At 40.8% G+C, this 22,655-nt stretch overlaps 1 protein-coding gene across 3 annotated transcripts in view; it reads left to right on the forward strand.

The window, feature by feature from the left end:
• The first annotated feature begins 1,449 nt into the window (after nucleotides 1–1,449).
• The window catches only part of kif26ab (kinesin family member 26Ab), a 127,164-nt gene continuing 105,958 nt past the window's right edge, over nucleotides 1,450–22,655 (forward strand). For 2 of the 3 annotated variants that reach the window (XM_014186901.2, XM_014186943.2), the window contains exons 1-2: nucleotides 1,450–2,031; nucleotides 6,245–6,484. In XM_014186901.2, coding sequence (XP_014042376.2) covers nucleotides 1,897–2,031; nucleotides 6,245–6,484 — 375 coding nt within the window. In that variant the 5' untranslated portion in view covers nucleotides 1,450–1,896. Of the gene's footprint in view, nucleotides 2,032–5,671; nucleotides 5,934–6,244; nucleotides 6,485–22,655 lie in introns of those variants that run through there. The other variant, XM_014186976.2, reaches the window with a different exon arrangement.

Here is a 22,655-nt window from a genome sequence, read left to right on the forward strand (position 1 = left end):
GTTTCTATGGTAATAACGTTAGCTTTTTTTGTGTTGATGTATGAATCATTAATTAAAGCGCATTCCAAAGATTATTCTTGCATCCAAGGCGCAGCTTTCTTTCCTGTGTTCTCAGCAGTGCGCCAACAACATGACCAATATGTGGTAAATGGTTCTCATGAAGCCCTGTGTACTGCAAAGGTTAGCAAGTTGGATAAGATATTGATCGGTGTTAATGATATGCCAGAGCGATTTCCCTACATGCTCAAGGGCAGCAGTTGCAGGGGTAGTAGTCCCACGGGATGTGGTGCTTGGAATTTCATCAGCGGCCCAGGGTGACCCGAACCTTCTCCAGTGGAGAACTGGGTGGTGGTCGGACATGGTAAATCATCTATACTACGGAGAGTAATTATTGGTCTTCTGAAGCTTCAGTGAATCCTTCCAGTTAACAAGTCTAAGCTGTGGTTGTGTCTGTGCGTATTAGTGTGTGTTTGGTTGATCGTTTGTTTGTGGTGGAGTGGGAAATGTGCATAACTGGGTCACATATAGAGTTTATTATGGGCATCCCCACAACACTAATAAGCCAACTGCATCATTTAAACCACCTTGATATCCCTCAGGTTAATCTTGCTTCTAAATAGTGCTTTATCTCAAGCAACACACCTGATTAAATAAAGGTTGAATAATATTGACTACCCAATTCATACATTTCAGTGAACCCAACCACGAGCACACATAATTGTGTATTGAATTATATTCTGCGCTTGCATAATAATGATGAAATACAATCTTAAATTGAAATAAATTGAAAACATTCGTACACACAACTATATAGAAGCTTTAAAGAGACATCTTCAAAGGGCGTTGGGTACCAATGAGTTTATTATGGCGGTAATGACTGGCTGCTTATCTAAAACAAGGTCCTCTGTGCACCCCAGATAAGATGTTTTATTAAGAGAACAGCCCTAATGTCCTCTCTTCAGCTTTCAAAGCACACAAAATATACATGATCTACTTTGAAATTCTAGTTAAAACGGCTCTGTATTTGAAAATGCTTTGAAAATAAGACATTATTGTCTTTCAAACATTTTTACATATTAACATTTGATCTGGAAGTGGAAGGCAGCTAAACCAACAGCCTACATATGTTAGCGTCGTAATGAATAGCCCCAAGATACACACACACCTGAACGCAAGAGCTGACTCTGTGTGCACTGCACTGATCAACTCAGGGTTTTCCCTGCAAAATAGTTTCATTAAAAAAAACGAGAGGATCCAACTAAGTTAAATGGGCACAAGTTTAGTTTCATCAAAGATCTCAAACCGGCTCATTGCGAAGCTGTTGGATTACGCAGGTCTCTCGTGCGTGTTTGCGTTGATAAATTAATGTTGGAGCCTCTAGCAAGTCCGCAGTAAGCGCAGCAAACGACTAACTGACAGGGGAATTGCGCGACTGGGCGAGTGAGTGAGTGAGTGAACGAGAGAGGAGGAAAGAGTGAGAGAGGGTGTGGGACTGCAAAAGGTGGTCCTCCTTAGGCACATGTGATTTCGTTCCGAGACCTACGAGCTGAAAGACCAGGCATGCGAACAAGGATGGGTAAAAAAATGCTATACCTGTGGATATAAAGGTATCGATTACGGATGGATTGTATTGGTTTATTGTCTTGCTGGACTGCTGGCAATGCACGGGAAAGATATATTTGCGCACACGTCGCAATTGTTGGGCATTGAGTGGAGTGGTTATGGAGAGACAGTGAGCTCTCTCTGAGTCATTGTTGGATGTCCGAAATAGCTTTTGAATTGAAATCATGCGATCTTTTAGGGTCTATGAAAATATCTCCTGAAATGGAAATGAATATAAAAATATAGATGTCAATTCGGTAACCCGGGGTGTGGAATATTACGCACATTTCCCTCATGGCTTTACCAAACTCCTCGGGCTCCTCTGGACCTGACAAGCCCAACCCCAGTCTCATAGATCTGGGAACATTCTTCGTGGACTCTGATATCATATTTGGATTTACCAGTCATCTTCTGAGGAGAAAAGCAAAGGTGAGTGAGTGCACTCTAAATAACTGTAACATTCACAAACATTAAATGTAACCTAATACACACCCCAACTACCTGGAACATTATAATGATTATAAATAGGTAAATTGATAGACAAAGTTATCACTGGTTGGCTGTAACGCTACAAACCTGGATTTACAGGTAGCCTAAACTACAAAGTCTATTGTCTCGGACCCTGTACATATTAACATGACGGGCGCCAGGTATTTCAGGACCATGAACAGCTCCTCTGATTGTCCGATGCGTCTTATCAACCATGCCAACTTCGTTGCGTGATCGCTGGTTGGATTGCTCTTCTTCAAAATAATTTAAACAAACAGAAGAGAGTAACAGGGTGGATGGTGCTTTGTGGTCCAAAACAATCATTGCTTTATTAAGCAATTTGGCTTCTGTAAACGAGGTGCTCATTCTCTCCTGTTCAGAAATCACCAAGCAGTGATAGCCAAAAATTAAGACTCGAAATCAATGACCACAATGACAGACTTGAACGGCCATAATTTCAGATAAAAACACAATTTTCTTATTTATGACAACATATTCTGAGTCAATTTTGTATTTGCCTTTTTGGGTGAATAGCTTATGTTATGTTTAATGTGTAATTGCAAAATTAACGTTTGGCAGTATTACATTTACCTCATTCTGTTAACCCCATAAGGACGCCTATAATTTGCTACCAGTTGCGCTGTCAAGCGTAAACCCACTCAACCCAGTCGACGACACAGACAGACAGACAGACAGACAGACAGACAAAGGGTTGCAACTGGGTCATGTGAGGGTAGAAGGGATCCTCACAATGAAGAACGAAGCCTCTGTCGCTTACATCATCAACATGAAATATTTAAAGTTTTTTAATGAAATATTGAACATGGCCCTTATTTTGGGAAATCCATCCAGCAATCTGTGTATTTACCAAAGGATGGCGCCAAAGTAGCAAGAACGGGACGCATTGGCTGTAAAGCTCAGTAGCTGAGGCTATGTACTGTGCCCATTGACTTGTCTGTGAAGCAATGTCTAAAAATGTGTCTGCTTGTGTGAGAACAGGATACAGCCATTGACTACAATAATCTAGAATCACTATGAATATTTCAAATAATTATGTCATTAGGCTATAGAAATAACTCAGTCATTTCCCTACTATCATGCTATGTAGGATGAGGTCTGATACCAACAACGTCAGAGACAGTTTCTATCCACAAGCCATAAAACTGTTGAACACTTGAAGTGGACTGACCACCTGCACTTTTTCTCTGCACCTTTGTACACATGCACTCACTCACTCACTCACTCACTCACTCACTCACTCACTCACTCCACTCACTCACTCACTCACTCACTCACTCACTAATAAAAATAAATTTGCCAGAAAGTAGTGCACTGGGCCTTTACAACTCCTGTGTTAGCGGACCAATACAGCCGTCTGCAGCATGGGGAAAATGTTCTCTCACAAAAGTAATGCACTGGTCATTTACTACTCCTGTATTCAGGGCTGGTCCTGACCATTCCGAGAAAAAAATATTGCCCCCCTGCACAACTAGAGTAAGCAAAATGATGTTGAAAAGATGTCTAAAATATGTCATTTCCAGACGTTGAAATGGAATGGATTAATTTTATTGTAAATCAAAATGACTAAATTTTTTATTTTTTTTTACTACTTTCACCTTTTTAGAACATTGACATGTTGATGGTGTCCCAGTATGCCAGTAGCCTACTGTGAAACTGCGAAACACTGTTACTGTCAAATTGGGACACTCTCCTCTGCCATTTTAATGCAGAACAAATATTTTGGGGGTTATGAAATACATTTTTTTCTGAACAGAAATCCATTTTGTAAATAGGATCAAATGTTCAATTTCATTTTCCTCAAATCTGCTATCAGCTAGCTTGCTAGAAAAAGCTAGCATAGCTGCACTTTACGTAGAAATATATTACCTCACCAAAATTACAAATCCTTGCTAGCTATATTCATAACCATACAGGTATATGATGACTAAAACGGTTTATTTTGCTGTATTTGACTCTGGCGACAATAAAACAGTCATTGAAATTGTTGAGGGGTGAGGTCTTTTTGGTTTCATTCTACAAAATGTCCATTAGAGTGTAGTGTTGAGAATGTTGAGCTGATAGGCCTAGATGAAGTAAACTTTATTTCATTTATAGGCTATAAAATAACATCTGGGCTACACCAAATAATTATAATCAACTATGATGATAATGATAATAATGTTCCACAAAAATACATAAAACATCTTTGAATACATTTCATTTGTATGAATAGTTTAAGTTTCTAGTTAAAATATTGAAATGACTCATATGCTCTCTAATGAAACTTCTTTACAATAAAGAATTGAGTGTCCCAATTTGTCAGTATTGACTGAAAAAAATTGTTCTCAGCACAATTTGTGTTTGAAGAAGAGTCACCCATCCTGGTTTTAACATTTATATATGTTTTATTTGGTATAGTGTAGTAGAGTTATTAAGCTATTTAGAATGGTATCATGTTGGGTTTTAAGACAATAGGATGATTATGTAAGGTGTTCTGGAAAACGAAAGTGTCCCACTTTACCAATACACACCACACCCTGTGTTAGATGACTTTTTTGACTGAACGTTGGTAGAGCGTGCAGCGATGATTCTCTCCACAGCACCCTGGAGAGGCGCTGGGAATGGAAACACAAAATATTTTGGTCCCCTGCATAAGCCAAAGTGGCCTCTTCTTATCACTGGGCGGCATCAGCACTCACCTAAAAACCCATATACCACTGGTTGAGAGAATTATGTGAGGTTTTATGTGTTGTTGGAGGTGGGTCTTGGTCAGTTTAGCTCAGAAAAGTCATCCCTCTTCAATCTGCTGCCATAGGCGGCCGCCTAATCCTGCCCAATTAGCGGGCCTGCCTGGCCTGCATTAGCGGACCGATGTTTCCCTCTGCAGGGTAGGAAAAAAAAATATCAACAAAAGAAGTGCACTGGGCATTTACTGCTCCTGTATTAGGGGACCGATACAGCCGTCTGCAGCGCAGAACGAAATGTAGCATTCATGCCACACACATCACAATTGCTGCTACTACCAGACTCTTATTTACAGTTTATTGCTTATGCTGCACAATTTAAACACTTGCACCCCAATTCCCCCTTTCTCTGATAGATGTCTAAATATTGAACTATAATTTGTGCCTTCCTGTATTATACTCATGCTAAAATGTTTATTATATTCTACTGAGCCATTTACTTTATGTTCATATATCTTATATTTTATTATTTATTATTGTTGTTCCATTCTTGAGAAGGAACCTGCAAGTAAGCATTTCGTTGGACGGTGTACTGTATTCCATGTGTATTCTGTACATACGACTAATACAACTTGAAACTACTGCAATGCATTGATAAAAGCAGCAATTACAATGGGCAAGTTCAGCTTTATAAATATCTAGCCTAATAACCTATAAACCTAATACAACGATCACACATTGAACTACCCTGTCTGATCCACGCACCTACGGTTTTTACGTGATTTACAATTGCAGTGTCAAATCATGCGCCAAAAAGTTTCCCAAAAGTTGTCTTGTGAACCCCACCCATTTAAAAGAGTTGATTCCCGCCCACCGTGCGCAGTGAGGACCAAAACTTCACTTCACTCGTATTGTATTGTCATGGGACTGATCCAGTGCAGCACACAGCCATGGTTATTAGTCTACTCTACAGAAGTGGTAGCCAGCAGACGGTTTTGCTTTAGTCACAAGTGTGTAGGGACTGACACTTCAATTTACAACTACGCAGTTGAGTGTATGTGAGAACTACGTCTAGTAGGTATACCCAGACCTAGGAGAATGAACTCATTTTGGGGAAATGCAACTCATGGACGGGACCCTGACAACTGCAGGTTTACTGTAAGTGTTTTAAGCATGTAAGCATTGTACACATACAGTTAAAGTGATCAGTTCCGATTTACAATTACACCTGTCGCAGCACACCCGATTGTTTTGGATCGCATTTATCCGATCTCTGCAGATTGATAATGTCTACCTATTCATTTTGACATTCATGCAGTTTGTCAAGGTATTCAACAAACAACTCCAGACAAATAACGTTATGCTTCCACACCTGTGCTTGTGCGTCTACAAGTTTGAATCCATTGTATTTTCCTACATAGAAATCAATGAATCTATTTGAACTGACTTGCGTTTCTCTCCTGACGAAGGTGGAGGGTTGTCCCAGCGGAGAGTCGCCGTTCCCTCTTCATCTGAATACCAGGAAAATACTTCACTCATCAGAGTATGCAAGGTGTAACAGCCGACCACCACCCGAGGGCGCTGGGTCGGTGACTGTCTCCGAGTCGGAGAGAAGGGACGGCAAAGGAAGCTTTTGCCAACAGTGTCAAATGAATGTGACTGAGCTGAAGAGGCAAGCGCTGGCCTTGGCAGACCCAAGTTCACTAAAGGTTTGTGAATACATGTTTAACTTTACTTTGAGTCTTATTAAGTGTTGGTTGTATTTGACCAGTAATGCAATGTAATACTTTTCATAAATTTTACACCAAGGCTACCTACAGTTGATCAACCTGAATTGCCACCACCATGACTCTGCTGATCTGTGCTCTTGGTTGATTTGTGTGAATATTGCAATGACATGGAAATAACGTATTTTCTCCTCCCCCCTCTTGAAATGAGTCCAGTGAGGTGGGTCTTACGTTTATTATGAGGCATGTGGTAATGGGAGATCGGTGTGTGTTTGTTCACCTCATGCTCTGTTGGCGTAACAGGGACAGGCTGCCTTGGTTCCACTCATTTACTGCAGGTGATATAGGGGCACAGATGGCATGCTCAGAATAAAGCGTGCTGCCACCCTCCTCCCAGTGTAGTTAGCTGTAGGGATGCAGTGTGATTCTGCAGGTTTCTGACAAAGTCATGAGTCATGACCCATGCCCCAGCTTTGCCTTGTGGTCCATCACTGATGGGCACCGCTCTGATGGTTTTACGTTTGTACCCACTGCCAATGTGCCTATGAGATAGTCCAGTGCAATGGGTACACAACGGCAGGGTGAGACATGGCTGTAAGACTTGTGAGCTCTGTATTTCCAGCATGTAGTAGCTGTGGCTAGGGCTGTGGTGATTGTCAAGGAAATAGCTGTTGGTTTCACGATAACTGACCGTTAATTAATATAAACACATATAGCATCTCCTGCCTTCCACACATAGCCTACAAGCCATTTAAAAAAGTTGAATAAATCTATGTAATATAACCTACACCTTCACAATAAATCTATTATTTATTTTAAACAGGTCTAAAGAAGCATGCAATGAAGAAATAGGTACTCCTATATGCTTAATTTAGAGTTGTTAATATAACTTTAGTTGTTCTACAAACATTGGGCTATATGTTTAGATGTTTAATACATTGTAAGGCTGCATGATGAGACTAATGATGATTTGAAAGAAGTCCCTTGAAAGGCACGATCTCTGCTTTGTTTTTGTGCAGGATGTACACACTCCAATAGTCTCTCATTCACAATTTGACAAGCACTTGATAATGCCGCACATTTCACGGAGGCATCCCCTTGTTGGCCGTAATGCATCCTAAAATAATTCATGCCTTTTGCGGCCGGGAGTGCTGCATTGTGCCCTTCTCCCTGAGTGTGCTGCGCAATCCGAAGCGTCTCTCACACTTTCATGGCTCTCTGTCACGTGATCGGGTTTTCTCACAGGCTACAAGTCAGACACATCAAATCAACGTTTATTTGTCACGTGCGCCGAAGAGAGAAATGCTTACTTACAGGCCCTAACCAACTTGCGTTTTTTTTTTAAGTAAAAAATATGAATTAGGTGAACAATAGATAAGTAAAGAAATAAAAACAACAGTAAAAAACAGTGAAAAATAACAGTATAGGCTATATACAGGCACCGTGCAACTGCGTGCGTCTTTATCAAATTCCGAGGTGCATATTGAAGATATTGGAAGAACTGTCTACATTTACTTTTCGTCAGCCAACAAGATGATTAGGCCTAACAAACAGCAAAAGCACTAGCCTATGTCAATCTGCTATCCCCATAGTACAAAAGTCGACCTATTCTATTCTGTGCGATAAATAAATATTGCAAACATAGTCTGGGACATTGTGGGATGAGAAAGATCCCAAATGAATACAACAACTAGCATCAAAACATTTTTTTTTAATGAAATGTGGCTGACGCAACAGATCAGAATGTTTACCTTAAAATGTTGATAAACTATTAGGATATTTCTTAACATTGTAAGTGCAGCATTGCACACATGGTAGTAGGCTATAAGCGCAAATGTTCCATTAGCGGAAAACACCATTATCAAAAGTGAAGGCAAATGCAATTATGCATGTAATGCTTTTATTATAAAGGTGCATTTTTATGGTGTAAATTATCTTCCCCAAACTTGAAACTCAGGTGCTGCTTATATATGCCAGTTAGGCTCTACACCCCTTGTAAAACAGATTAATGTGCTTAATTTTAAGAAATAATTTGGCCATGGGACATGCTTAACACCCCAGCTGTCCTACAATCTAAGCTAGATGCCCTCAATCTCACACAAATCATCAAGGAACCTACCAGGTACAACCCAAAATCTGTAACCATGGGCACCCTCTTAGATATCATCCTGAACAACCTGCCCTCTAAATACACCTCTGCTTTCTTCAACCAGGATCTCAGTGATCACTGCCTCATTGACTGCCCTTGACCAGCACAAAAACATCCTGTGGCATTCTGCATTAGCATCGAATAACCCCTGCGATATGCAACTTTTCATGGAAGTCAGGAACCAATATACTCAGTCAGTTAGGAAAGATAAGGCTAGCTTTTTGAAACAGAAATTTGCTTCCTGTAGCACTAATTCCAAAAAGTTTTGGGACACTGTAAAGTCCATGGAGAATAAGAGCACCTCCTCCCAGCTGCCCACTGTACTGAGGATAGGAAACACTGTCACCACCGATAAATCTAAGATAATCGATCATTTCAATAAGCATTTTTCCACGGCTGGCCATGCTTTTCCACCTGGCTACCCCTACCCTGGCCAACATCTCAGCACCCCCTGCAGAAACTTGCCATTACTAAATAAAATATGTGTGACATTTGTTTTGATTTAGAATAGACCATTATGATGCACCTGTATCGAAACGGGGGAAGCGGAAAAAAAACAAGTCATCTATGCACTTAAATAGCGAATGGAGAATGCTTTTCCCGTGGTTTATTTTCATGCCAGCCAGGTAGGCTGTACTCCTGTTGTAAATATAAGCAATGTGCTTAATATTAGGAAAGTTGAGAAATAAATACAGTAGGCCTAGCCTATAGAAAGCTGATGGGATCCTCATATTTTTATTAGCGGCCATCACTCTGTTTTCTCACGCAATTGCATAGCCTATAGAAATGTTGCGGAACATGAGCTCATGGGCTCTCATGGGGCGGCAGGTATCCTAGTGGTTAGAGTGTTTGACTAGTAACCGAAAGGTTGCAAGATCGAATCCCTGAGCTGACAAGGTAAAAATATGTCATTCTACCCCTGAACAAGGCAGTTAACTTCTTTGGGATAGGGGGCGGTATTTTGACGTCCGGATGAAATGTGTGCCCAAAGTAAACTGCCTGCTACTCAGGCCCAGAAGCTAGGATATGCATATAATTGGTAGATTTGGAAAAGTTTCTAAAACTGTTAAAATAATGTCTGTGAGTATAACATAACTGAAATGGCAGGTGAAACCCCGACGACAAACCATCCCCCCCAAAATAAATGTCATCCTACCATTGATTTCAGTGGCTGGCACTTTTATAATAGGGCAAAATCGTGCCCGATTGCAGTTCCTAGGGCTTCCACTAGATGTCAGCAGTCTTTAGAAAGAGTTTCTGGCTGGTTTTTGGAAAAATGAGCCAGAAATTGTAGTTTTTCTAAGTGTCTCCCATTTTGGCTGTAGTGTTTCGAAGCGCGTGAATGAGAATGTGTTCTTTGGTATTTTTCTCCGGTAAAGACAATAACGATTCTCCGTCTTAAATTTTAGCGTTTATTTGCGTATTAGGGTACCTATTGTTTTATTATAAACGTTGATTGACTTGTTTGGATAAGTTTATTGTTAACGTTTGGGATTCATTTTGTATGCATTTTGAAGGAGGGAAACCGAGTGGATTATTGACTGGAGCACGCCAGCTAAACTGAGTTTTTATGGATATAAAGAAGGACATTATCGAACAAAAGGACCATTTGTAATGTAATTGGGACCTTTTGGAGTACCAACAGAAGAAGATCTTCAAAGGTAAGGCATATATTATTTCGCTATTTCTGACTTTCGTGTCGCAACTCCCTGGTTGAAAATGATTTGTTATGCATTTGTGTGCTGGGCGCTGTCCTCAGATAATCGCATGGTTTGCTTTCGCCGTAAAGCCTTTTTAAAATCTGACATGGCGGCTGGATTAACAACAAGTTAAGCTTTATTTTGATGTATTGCACTTGTGATTTCATGAAAGTTTAATATTTATAGTATTTTAATTTTAATTTGGCACTCTGCAATTCAACCGGAAAACGTCGAAATGGGACTGTAGCGTCCCACTAATCCACAAGTTAACCTTGAAAATAAGAATTTGTTCTTAACTGACTTGCCTAGTTAAATAAAGGTAAAAAAATAAATAGTGCTTGATTAGATATTCAAATATGTTTGCATTAATCTCTTAGTAATTAGAGGGACAATAGAGTGCGGAGTACCAGACAGTTAGCAAGTTTGGTAGGCTACAAATGACCATCAGAGCTTGGAGAAGCCTAATTACTGTGACTAAACGGTCATGTCAAATTTGACTGCCTTCATGACTTGTGTCCACCGGACTGGCGATAATACGGTCACCGCAAAAGCTGTGGCTATAACTTCCCATACCAACACACCTTATTATAGAGCTGCTTTTGTCCTCTGGTTGGTTGTAGAGGTAATACATATCAAGTCCTTCTCCTCTGTAGATACTGGAGTCATGAGAGGCTGTGGGGTAATGACTCCAATTATAATGTCCCAGTCTTCCTGTGAAGTCTTTTATTTCTCTGCTCACGGCCACACGGTGTTCATGGATGTGAAAACTCAGCGTCTGAGACCAAAAGGTCTTTGGAAGTGGCTCATTGTTTTGCTAAACAATGCTTATCTCTTTATTATGTTGTCGGGGAGAGGGGTGGGGGGGGGGGTGGCAAGGAGGGAGAAAATAAGCAAGTGGCAGAGTCTGAGGAGGAAGTTAAGTCCCAATTGACCTTCGCCATGCATTGAAAGTGTTCCTGTATGGCTCGCCCCACAGTTCCCACTGCTGTTAAATATAGGCCCTCAGACTTATTGTTGTTGTCGCTTCTGCGTGAGTTTGCCCCAGGGTTTCTTCTCCTTTGTTGTCGTGTTGGAGGGACGGTCTCATGTTTAGCTTGGATTACAAACCCTACAGCCTTCTCTGAATCCCCTCAACACCTAATTTCTTATGGGAACAGGGAGATACGGGACGGGGAAAAACCTTTTGGAGGAATTGAACTTCTGTATGTGTGGTCTAGTCTCTATGTGGGGTGGCCTAAATCATATCAGATCTCTATATATTGAAGCACTAGGTAAGTCCTCCCTCCCCCAACAGACATACACTATCCCACCTGCCAGTCCTTCTCCATGGGAACTGAGTCCTCCTCTCTCAGTTACCTGTGTGGTCCTCTCCAGGTGTGGAGGGGTTGGCGGGTGGGATGGGGGCTGCCCCTTCCTTCTCCTATTATGCACATGTTGATGGCTAAATTGGGCCCTAATTCTAAGGTGGTAAACAGTCAAGGCATGGTGCTCTTATTGTGCTTGCCTCATGGTATCAATTTCTCCAGCTGCAGGAGAAAGGGCTCCATTGTCCTGTTGGGCCTGTGCTGCCCACCTGGAGGCTCTGGACTGGATGTGGTGGTGGATGGATGGCTTTCACAGATTTCCTTTGGTGGAAAAGGGCCAGGTGATGTGTGGTGGAAAGATTGCTGTGCTAGGTTGTTGGTGCTCCTGGCATCAAAGCTACAGAGTTCTGCTGTACCTATCATGTGAGAGCGGAGGCTGTTTATGTGAGGGCTTTCCCCCTTCCTTGCCCTATCCTCCTCCAGTCCCGTTTTTGTGATGAGGAAGTCAGCCTGCCCCGACTTCCAGTAGACTAATAGTTTGAGTACAGTAGCGGTAACAACCAACAGATACATTCAAGGAAGACAGTTTGGGATGAATGAGTGTGATATGCTGAATCCCTAGGCAGGGACTGGCTTGGGAGACTTCACTAGGAAATACAAAGACACAGTGAACTGCCTCAGAGGTGGCTTTTCTGTTATCCTGTTTATCTTTCAAAGAACTCTCTCAGGTCAGTCTAACGTTGTTATGACTCATTGGGGAACTTGAAGAGCTCCTGTTCTCACTAGTGTCTCTATGCTCTGGGCCACTGGCTCAGTGTCAACCTGAAGGAGCTCAGAGTAGCAGCAGCCAGAATACACTACAGCTGGGCTGGGAGGGAGACGGCTGCTGCAGTGCTGTGAGGTGTTGTCGAGGGAAACGCAGGGTCAGCATTAGAACAATGAAGGTGACAGATTATTTTCTTTATGGTCTGCTGCAGCTTGCACAACCAGTGACAGCAATTAGTATTATTTCACTCTCGCCGACTTTAAGTACCTGCCTCATTTTCAGAGGAGCAGTTCCTGTGTCGCCATGTCTTTTGTTTTAATATTTATAGCTGGCATGTGCTTTGTCTGACATCACCCATTCCACTTCACCTCACTTAATGCAGCCAATCACGTAATACCTACTCATCTTAATACAATATGTCAAGTCTCAACTTAGAGTAACTCTAAAGCTTATCTTTGTCATGATGGAGTTTTGTCCTTGAGGTAAGACCCTGCTCTTAAGTAAAATACAGTGACTTGGACACACATTAACCAGACATTGTTAGACAGAAGAGCATTGCAGCAGCCTGGGGAGAATGGGCTTTACTTAAGAGGCAGCATTAGTGGAGACACTGAGGTTCTGCAGAATTTATTCTCACCCCCAATCAAAGGCATTCACCTGGTTAATGTACAGTATTTGATTCATATCATAAAAAATTAACAAGAAACTTCAAAGGTAAATGGCAGACAGTCTGGATGACTACAGCAGACATTACACACTATATTTCATGTGGCTGGACATGAAGGCAAGGTAAGGTATAATAGGGGGAAAGATGGTCACTTAAAGGCTAACCTCAGGTTCAAAGCACTAATTACCCCTCTCCCGTAATCAGAGGATCTGTCAACATTCAACATGCCTATAGAAAGACCATACCTGTACACCTGGCTCAGATCCACCCGCACTTAATGAACAATACCCCCCTCCTACACTCCTTCAGATGGTTTCTGCCCTGAAAGGGTTACTCAATATTTTGGCCGTGCCATGTGATGGATTGGGAGGAGGAAGGTTTGTTTTGTCTGCACTGTCAGCCATCTCATGAAAAGTTAAGGAGCTGTCAGTGACAACAATGGGCCATTGGGTTTCTAAAGGCCCTAAAGCCCGGCGGTATTGTGACCCAGAAGGGCTTTAATTCCTCAGCCATGGCCAGGCAGCAGCATCTGAAGCCCCTGGTCTAGACATGCTGACAGTTACTTGATATGGTGGTTGAAATGAGTATCCTCCCTCCCTTTCTCTATCACCCAAACCTTGAAAGAGAAAAAAGCGCTCAGGGAAGGAAAACCATTGTTTGTTAGGTTTACAAGCTGGTGTATCGACACCCTGCTTTCAAAGCATGCATCCCTGAAGCTCCTTGTCAAGCAAAGTTTATAGTTGATGAAACACACTGTACAAAGAATGTCCTTTAGAAACGTTCCTTCATGTTTTCCTTCTACTTTCTTTGTATTCTGTGTTCAATGTAAGCGCATTGTAAGTTGACCAATATATTCATTGGTTGAAATGTTTTGGTTCCAGTCGCTTCCATTGTGTATGTTTAGAAATGTGTCTTTGTGCGTGCGTGCGTGCGTGTGTGTGTGTGTGTGTGTGTGTGTGTGTGTGTGTGTACTGTATGTCTTTGTTTTTCATACAGCCAGTGCCAGTGCCAGGGCCAGTGTGAGTTTATGCAGGGTTGTTCTGATGGCTAGAAGAGATAAGTAGGTATTGTGTTATGACTGCAGCAAGGGTACAGGTCATGGGTTTGTAGACTTGGATTAATCTGAACAGTTGGAGGTAGAGGTCATTGGCAGGTAGACCTCACCTCTCTCTTAACCTCTGACCTCTGCCCTCTGACCAAAGGGAAAGCAGGTTTACTGCCCCAGGGCAGTGTCTGTAGCTATGTGGTGGAATGGAGCGGGCATTGTGGAGGTGGTGAATGAAGTGTTTTATTGATGTTTGCAGACAATGACTGAACAGGCCTGCTATTTGCTCACAAGCTGATAATGAATAACTACATTGATATGTGTAAGAGCAGACGATGAACAGGTAGGCCTAGTTTGTCGACAGTATGTATTTATATATAGACACGATAGAACTCTAATCTTGTGCTACATGTCCTTTAAGGAGAGTGGACTCCACCATTCTGCACTGAGGCCCTCTGGCCACTAGGGACTTGTGTGCTGCACTGGGCCTGTTTCCCAAAAGCATCTTATGGCTAAGTTCATTTTTAGAACCTTCGTAGGAGCATCGTTAAATCTCAGAGATGTTTCCTAAAACCATTGTTATTAACGTTGCACTTGAAAACGCTCATAATCTAATGCTTGCCTCAGACCACTCGTAGAACAGCATTTTTAGATTTAGATTTTAGATGCATTTTTGCCCTCCCGTGTCACTTTATACACAGAAGGTCCACTAAACATATTTTATCCATGGTTTATCCATATCTCTATGACCGCTGATGACTTCCCAACAAAGTTGACTACAAATACCAAGTCGCCAATGTTTTTGCAATTGATACAAACAAACATAAAAACTGAGATGCCTGCATTAAAATATAAACAATAAGCTATAGGCCTATTTCAATCATATTGAAATTAATTTCATGTTCAGTCAATTGAGATCTATTTTGCTACTTGTAAGCTACTGTCTGTCATTTGTCACAATATATTTAATGATGTGTAGCCTACAGTGGCGATTTTAGCATGGAAATCTTGGCGCTAAAAAACTAAACAATATATTAATTGCACTATAACGGTGACAAACGGTGCCCACAAACTGTTTGGGCCTACATAAAGTCCCAACATCTTACCACTGCTACAATGTTAAAGAAAAAAATGAAATAAATACACCTGGCTATCAGCGGAGCCTTGACTCGCAGCAAAACAGTTCATTCAGCCTCATTTACTGCCTTTTAAAAAAAAACATAGCTGGTATGGCTGACTTGCTTAACCTCTTGGGGCTAGGTGGGACGCTAGCGTGCCACCCGTGGTGCACTCCATCAACAGCAGGTGCATTTCAAGAGCGGCAAATTTGAATCCAAATAAATGTCAAAATTCAAATTTTTCAAAAATACAACTATGTTACACCATTTGAAAGATAAACATCTCCTTAATCTAACCACGTTTTACGATTTCAAAAAGGTTTTACGGCGAAAGCATAAATTTAGAGTATGTTAGGACAGTACATTTACAAGAGTTGTGTGTAATGTTTTGTCAAGTCAAAGACAGGGTCACCAAAACCATAAAACCAGCTAAAATGATGCACTAACCTTTTACAATCTCCATCAGATGACACTCCTAGGACATTATGTTAGACAATGCATGCATTTTTAGTTCTATCAAGTTCATATTTATATACAAAAACAGCGTTTTACTATGGCATTGATGGTGAGGAAATCGTTTCCCTCCAATAACCGGCAGTCAAGTCAGCGTCAGAAATTAAATAATTAAAATTAGAAAACATTGGTAAAATATTATATTGTCATTTAAAGAATTATAGATTTACATCTCTTGAACGCAATCAACTTGCCAGATTTAAAAATAACCTTACTGGGAAATCACACTTTGCAATAATCTGAGCACTGCGCCCAGAAAAATACGCGTTGCGATACAGACTAGACGTCATGTTGGGGAGATCTAAAATCGAAAATACTATGTAAATAATCCATTACCTTTGATTCTCTTCATCAGATGTCACTTCCAGGTATCACAGGTCCATAACGAATGTAGTTTTGTTCAAAAAAGCTCATCATTTATGTCCAAAAATCTCCGTCTCGTTAGCACATGATGTAAGCCAGCCGGACTTCTCGTCATGAACGAGGGGAAAAAATATATTTCCGTTCGTTCAAACATGTCAAACGTTGTATAGCATAAATCATTAGGGCCTTTTTTAACCAGAACATGAATAATATTCAAGGTGGACGAATGCATACTCTTTTATAACGTATTGGAACGAGGGTACCCAACATGAAGTAGCGCGCCAGGTGTCTAATGGGACATCACCGTTCCATGGCTCTTGTTCGGTCAGATCTCCCTCCAGAAGACTCAAAACACTTTGTAAAGGCTGGTGACATCTAGTGGAAGCAATAGGAAGTGCCAAAATATTCCTAAACCCCTGTGTTTTTCAATGGGATAGGTTTAAAGTCAATACAACACATCAGGTATCCACTTCCTGTCAGAAAATGTCTCAGGGTTTTGCCTGCCAAATGAGTTCTGTTATACTCACAGACACCATTCAAACAGTTTTGGAAACTTTAGAGTGTTTTCTATCCATATATAATAAGTATATGCATATTCTAGTTACTGGGTAGGATTAGTAACCAGATTAAATCGGGTACATTTTTTTTATCCAGACGTGCAAATGCTGCCCCCTAGACCCAACAGGTTAAACAAATGTGGTTTCTACTGACAATTGAGATGTACAAACTATGGCATAAGGGGACGACAAGCGGATAAGAGGCAATCCGTAATTTTAATTAAGACATTAATGAGCGAGCTAGGATGGACGTAGTGAATATAACTATTTGTTTAGCACTTTTGAAATGTACAGCAACAGAATTCAGAACATGGGCAGTTCTTACAGTGTTCTCCCTGTACACCAAGTCAGAACCGTAGGATAAATAAAGTGGGGAATATAAGCAAACAATGAAAGCTCTTACAATATTCAATGATTACATTTCTCTTAAACAGGTTATAGGCTACATGTACACCACCAAGTTAGAACAGTAGAATGGACCAAATTATTAGGGTGAGGCACATGGGCTACTAACATCTTACTACACAACATGCACTTAGTATTACTTTCTTAGCTACGGTATACATATCTCGCAAGCATATCATTTATGCAGCAGCATACAAGCCATTTTTGGACTCACCTTGTTGGGCTGTGGTCACTTGAACAGGAAGGTGGCGCGGCGGTCTTTCGTGGGCAAATTTTGTCATCAAAGTCTGGCATTTTCTGGATTTATGGTGCTTTCAAAACAACTGGGAACTCTAAAAAAAACAAGGCCAAATCATGATGACCACATTGATCTTCAGGTTGTAGCTCTAGAAAGAGGCCAGATTTACAATTCCAAGCTGGATGACCGTTCAAAACGTATTTTCCCAGTCGGAGCTCATTTATTCCTGACTTCCCAGTTGTCTTGAAGTCGCTGAAGTCAAGTTTTGAGCACGGCACAAATCATGCTTCATTGACAGCATGGCCAATGTTGAATGTTTATCATTTTAAACTTGGAAAAGAGCCCTTTAATCCCAGATTTGGGACCACACAGCCACTCCACTGAATAGCAAGCTAGTGAATACTTTGCAATGCTTGCAGTTAGCCACTGTCACTGATTCCTTCCAAACCACTCATTGTTGAATTTGCGATTTCCAACTTGTTATGTAATGTTTATGTCCAATGGCCGATGAGCACCGATACATTTTATCTATAATTTCTCTTCATTATTTCTCTTCATATGATAAGGATTAAAAAGGATTTGTCAGTAGATTGTTGACTTAATTCATGATGATTACTGCTAGCTAATATTTTGAAAGTATGATGTTGACATGATTAGTCCAATCAAAGCTAATGTGATTTGACTTCATTTCATCTGTGGCCAATGACCTTGAGCCTTCTTGGATGGGCACTTCTAATGTAACTCTATGGCAGCACCCAAAGGGCTAGAATTTTCTAGCTCTACCCTTAGACTTGGCAGTGACGTAGTGTCCCCATGAGTGACAGAACACTGAGCCAATCACGGCGCAACGCTCCGCATTTTCTGCTGGCTTGCCCCACCACCACAGAAAGCACTGAGCTAGGCTGAAACACCTGCATTTTGTAGCTGCCTTACTCAAGAAAACAAAAAAGAGACCATGTTTGTATGCGGCTTTATGAACTCAATGATATATCCTTTTTTTTTTACATTGTTTGCAAACTGATATGTGACACGTATTAATGCTAAAATTACATGTAAAACAGGCAAGCCCAACATTTATTTTTAATTATTATTATTATTACTTTTTGCTAAAAATGTGTGGCTCAATAAAGCCCCACCTGCCCTGTATGACAGGTCACCACTGGTAGCCTAACATGTGCGCAATGATCTGTTATTTAGTACATTTGTATTGGGTAAGCATTAGAATAATCTCCCTCAATATTTACAGCCGTAGGTGGTAATATCTTTCTATGAGCTGATCCTTCGTCAGTATTGTCAAGTAATTATAATGTTAAGGAAAGATTTGAATGGAGAAAGCTGATCCGAGTGCAGCGCTCCCTTTTTCTTTTGATCCTATCATAATTGACATATGTTCAAACGATGCACTTCCTGACCGTTCTCTCTGCGTAGTGTTTTGGGAAAAGCATATTACATCTTCGGTCGTTGTAGGAAAGATGCATCGTTAAATACTTCTAAGCCTAAGTTCCATCGCAATCAGGAAACCGGGCACTGGTCAAATAAAAGCCATAGTACCCATGTACAGGTGTGTGAGATTGCTTGGTCAATGGTTGACTTGAGAATGTGCATGTAATGTATTTGTAACATTGTCATGCAATTTCTCACCTTCATGGATTTCTTTCAGCTGAAGATGTTAAAAACGGTTTAAAAGGGTTACTTTGATTTCAGCCAAGTAATTGTCACACATTCTTTTCTGAAGTAAGGTGAAAATGAAATTACTTAACCGTGCTATATCTGTTTGTATGTCCTTGTATTTGCTTATCCATCTGTTTATGTCTGTGCTAATGTTTATTTATCATTTGTGTATGCGTGTGCCTGTATGTCCAGGCTAGGTACAAACTTTCAGTATTTGCATCACCACCTTTTTAGCCCTGGGTGACATTTCAGAGCTTATAAAACCTTAATTCACTTCTCATCTGCCTCTTCCATGTTGACTTGACAGGGTCAGGGTCAGTGCTCACCATGCATCCAAACCAAGAAAGTGAAGTATCTGAAGAGATTGAAGTCATGAGTGGTGTTTTCAAAACTTTTGGGATTTTTGGGGGGCTTTGCATAATTCATGTGTGTATACACTGAGTGTACAAAACATTAGGAATGCCTGCTCTTTCCATGAAACAGACTGACCAGGTGAATCCAGGTGAAAGCTATGATCTCTTATTGATGCCACTTGTTAAATCCACTTCAATCAGTGTAGATGAAGGGGAGGAGAGAGGTCAACGATGGACATAAAACAGTTGAAACAGTTGAGGCATGGATTGTGTATGTGTGTTATTCAGAGGGTGAATGGGCAAGACAAAATATTTAAGTCCCTTTGAACGGGCTATCGTATTAGGTGCCAAGCGCACCGGTTTGAGTGTGTATCTATAATGGTCCACCACCCAAAGGACATCCAGCCAACTTGACACAACTGTGGGAAACATTAGAGTCCATGCCCCAATGAAGTGAGGATGTTCAGAGGTAGAGGAGTGCAACTCAATTTTAGGCATTCTTAATGTTTTGTACACTGTGTATATACAGTATGTGTGAAATGGAGAGAGAGATGGAGTTGTAGAAAGAGAGCGATAGAGAGAGAGAGGGGTCAGACTGAGTGAGCCTGTCTACCTGGCTGGCTGCTGTTTCTCTGGCTTGTCTTGGGGGTTACCTCTACCTTTGTTGTTTAACACCTGCTTCATTTTTCAATCATACCTGTAGATCTATTCATGAAGTCGGACTTTGTATAACAGTGGGGGTACACAAACTGTCTGGGGGTCCTACTCCTGAACATGTTTGCATCTTTAAAACCATTTTCCTGCAATTCTATGTTGTTTTTCAACAGGGGTTCCATGTTTACTTGACAGAACACAACCTTTTTTCTTAGGTTTTTGCCATAATAAGCTACATTGAAAAAGTAGACTAGATTTAGTTTTTGGCACAATACATTTAATTGAAAGAGTAGACTAGACTAGTTTCTAGACTAGACTTCCCTCAAAGTCCCACCCACAGTGATTGATTGACAGGTCTGAAACCCTACCAACTCTGTGACTCAAACATCCTGCCCCCTCCCCTGACAATCCCACCCACGGTGATTGATTGACAGGCCAAACTGTTAAAGGGATAGTTGACCCAAATTACAAAATGACAACTTGGTTTCCTTTAGTATCCACAGCAGCAGAGCCAATGAAATACATAATTTGAAGAACAGAAATCATTGTGTCAATCCAATACAAAACTGTAAATAGATTGTGGGATGTCATAAAACCTGAGCTGAAAGGTAAATACAGAGCATGACCACATTCAAGAAAAAAGTAGGCTCATACATTATTTTGTTCATTATATGAGCTATGGATCCTCAGGAGTTTGTTGGTTTGGTTGTAACCGGTCTGGGATGGGGGTGAAGGTGTAGGCGTAAGGTCCCACCCTGCAGAGCCTGCTGAGGGAGAGCCCTGCCTGGGGAGAGAGGGAGTAGACTGCGGGCTGGGCTGTCTCCTCCTCCATGCCCACCCTGAGGCTGGCTAGGCTGTGCTGCTGTGCTTTATGGCATGTGTGCAGTGTTAAACTGCAGAGCAATAATCTGATGTCAACCAGTGTAGAGAACACAGGCATCAATCAAAGCCCTGCTGTGTCTGTGTGGCTCAGTCAGCAGTACAGAGCTGGAGCAGGGGACAATCTCATCACACTCTACCTCTGCATTCAGAGACTCTTTTGTTTTCCTCTTGCTTTGCTATTTTCTTTACCTGGTCACCTCATTAGTACCTCATTGCTGTACTGTGTGGTTTTTGTATTTATTTACATTTTATTTAACCTTAATTTAACCATTTGATTGTTTATTTTGCTGGATGGGTGTCTGCACAACAGATGGCCACAATTGTGACCGACCGGCTCGATCATACGTAGAAAAATGTGAAATTGTGTTTTTTACATAGGATTAAAGTAGAGACTCAGAGCTAGAAAATGGTGTATCATACACTACAGTCGAGGAACAATGGGAAAGTAATAATGCTTTGAAAGTTGATAAACTTGTAACCCCACTTTTGAGAAAATGGCCCTCGAATGTTTTAGTACATGTACTGGAGAGTTCTTCTTTGTCTACACCCATTCAGCATCGTTCACACCCATCTCTTTAAGGATTCACATGTGAAGCCATGTGCTAAACAGAGTCGGTATGGTAGTGTACTAAACAACCAAACATTTTAAGACTGAAGGCTGGTTTATACTACGTTTATCGACATGTCTGTAGACAGTTGTCGCAGTGACATCATGAACATTCCATTGTCATCCAACATCAAACTTGCTGTTGTCGTTATGAAAGAGAATAAACACAAAAATGACAGACTGCATGACATCAGCAGCCTGGTGGTGTATTTTAACCTCTCTAGGGAAGGTGGGACGAAATCGTCCCACCTACGTAACAGCCAGTGGAATCCTGTGGCGCGTTATTCAAATACCTTAGAAATGCTATTACTTCAATTTCTCAAACATATGACTATTTTACACCATTTTAAAGACAAGACTCTCGTTAATCTAACCACACTGTCCGATTTCAAAAAGGCTTTACAACGAAAGCAAAACATTAGATTATGTCAGCAGAGTACCCAGCCAGAAATAATCAGACACCCATTTTTCAAGCTAGCATATAATGTCACATAAACCCAAACCACAGCACTAAGCTTTGATGATCTTCATCAGATGACACGCCTAGGACATTATGTTATACAATACATGCATGTTTTGTTCAATCAAGTTCATATTTACAAACTAATTACAGAAAATATTTTACGGTTGTGAGTGTGATGAAATATAAGCAGGGCATTCTACCAGAGAATTGTATAACTTGGACACTGTCTTGTTGGCCTAACGTTATATCCTAATTTGACTTTGGTGCAGATCATGTTGTTCTTCTTATTACCGTCTCTGGTAAACACACACTATATAAAATTAAATAATTAAAACAGTTGATTTGTCACATGCACAGGATACAGAAGGTGTAAACGGTACAGTGAACTGGTTACTTGCATATTGTAGTCTTTTTTTTAACATGTAGCTAGCTAGCTAGCTAAACAATGAACCATAATCCTAACTCATAACGTTACTACCCTGTATGAATCTGTAGCTAAAGCTAGCCAACTAGGTTCAATGTTAGCTAGGGTTATAACTAGCAATGCAAATGGCTCTGAGATAAGAATAATATTACTACACCGATCATACACGTAACGTTAGCTAGTGAGCCAGCCATCTAATGTTAGCTGGCTAGCTAACAATACGCTTTAACTTGCAATGAAAATTACTTTCTGACTAAATTAGAAATGTATAATA

The sequence above is a fragment of the Salmo salar genome, chromosome ssa01, assembly GCF_905237065.1.
Source record: "Salmo salar chromosome ssa01, Ssal_v3.1, whole genome shotgun sequence".
Taxonomy (NCBI): Eukaryota; Metazoa; Chordata; class Actinopteri; order Salmoniformes; family Salmonidae; genus Salmo; species Salmo salar.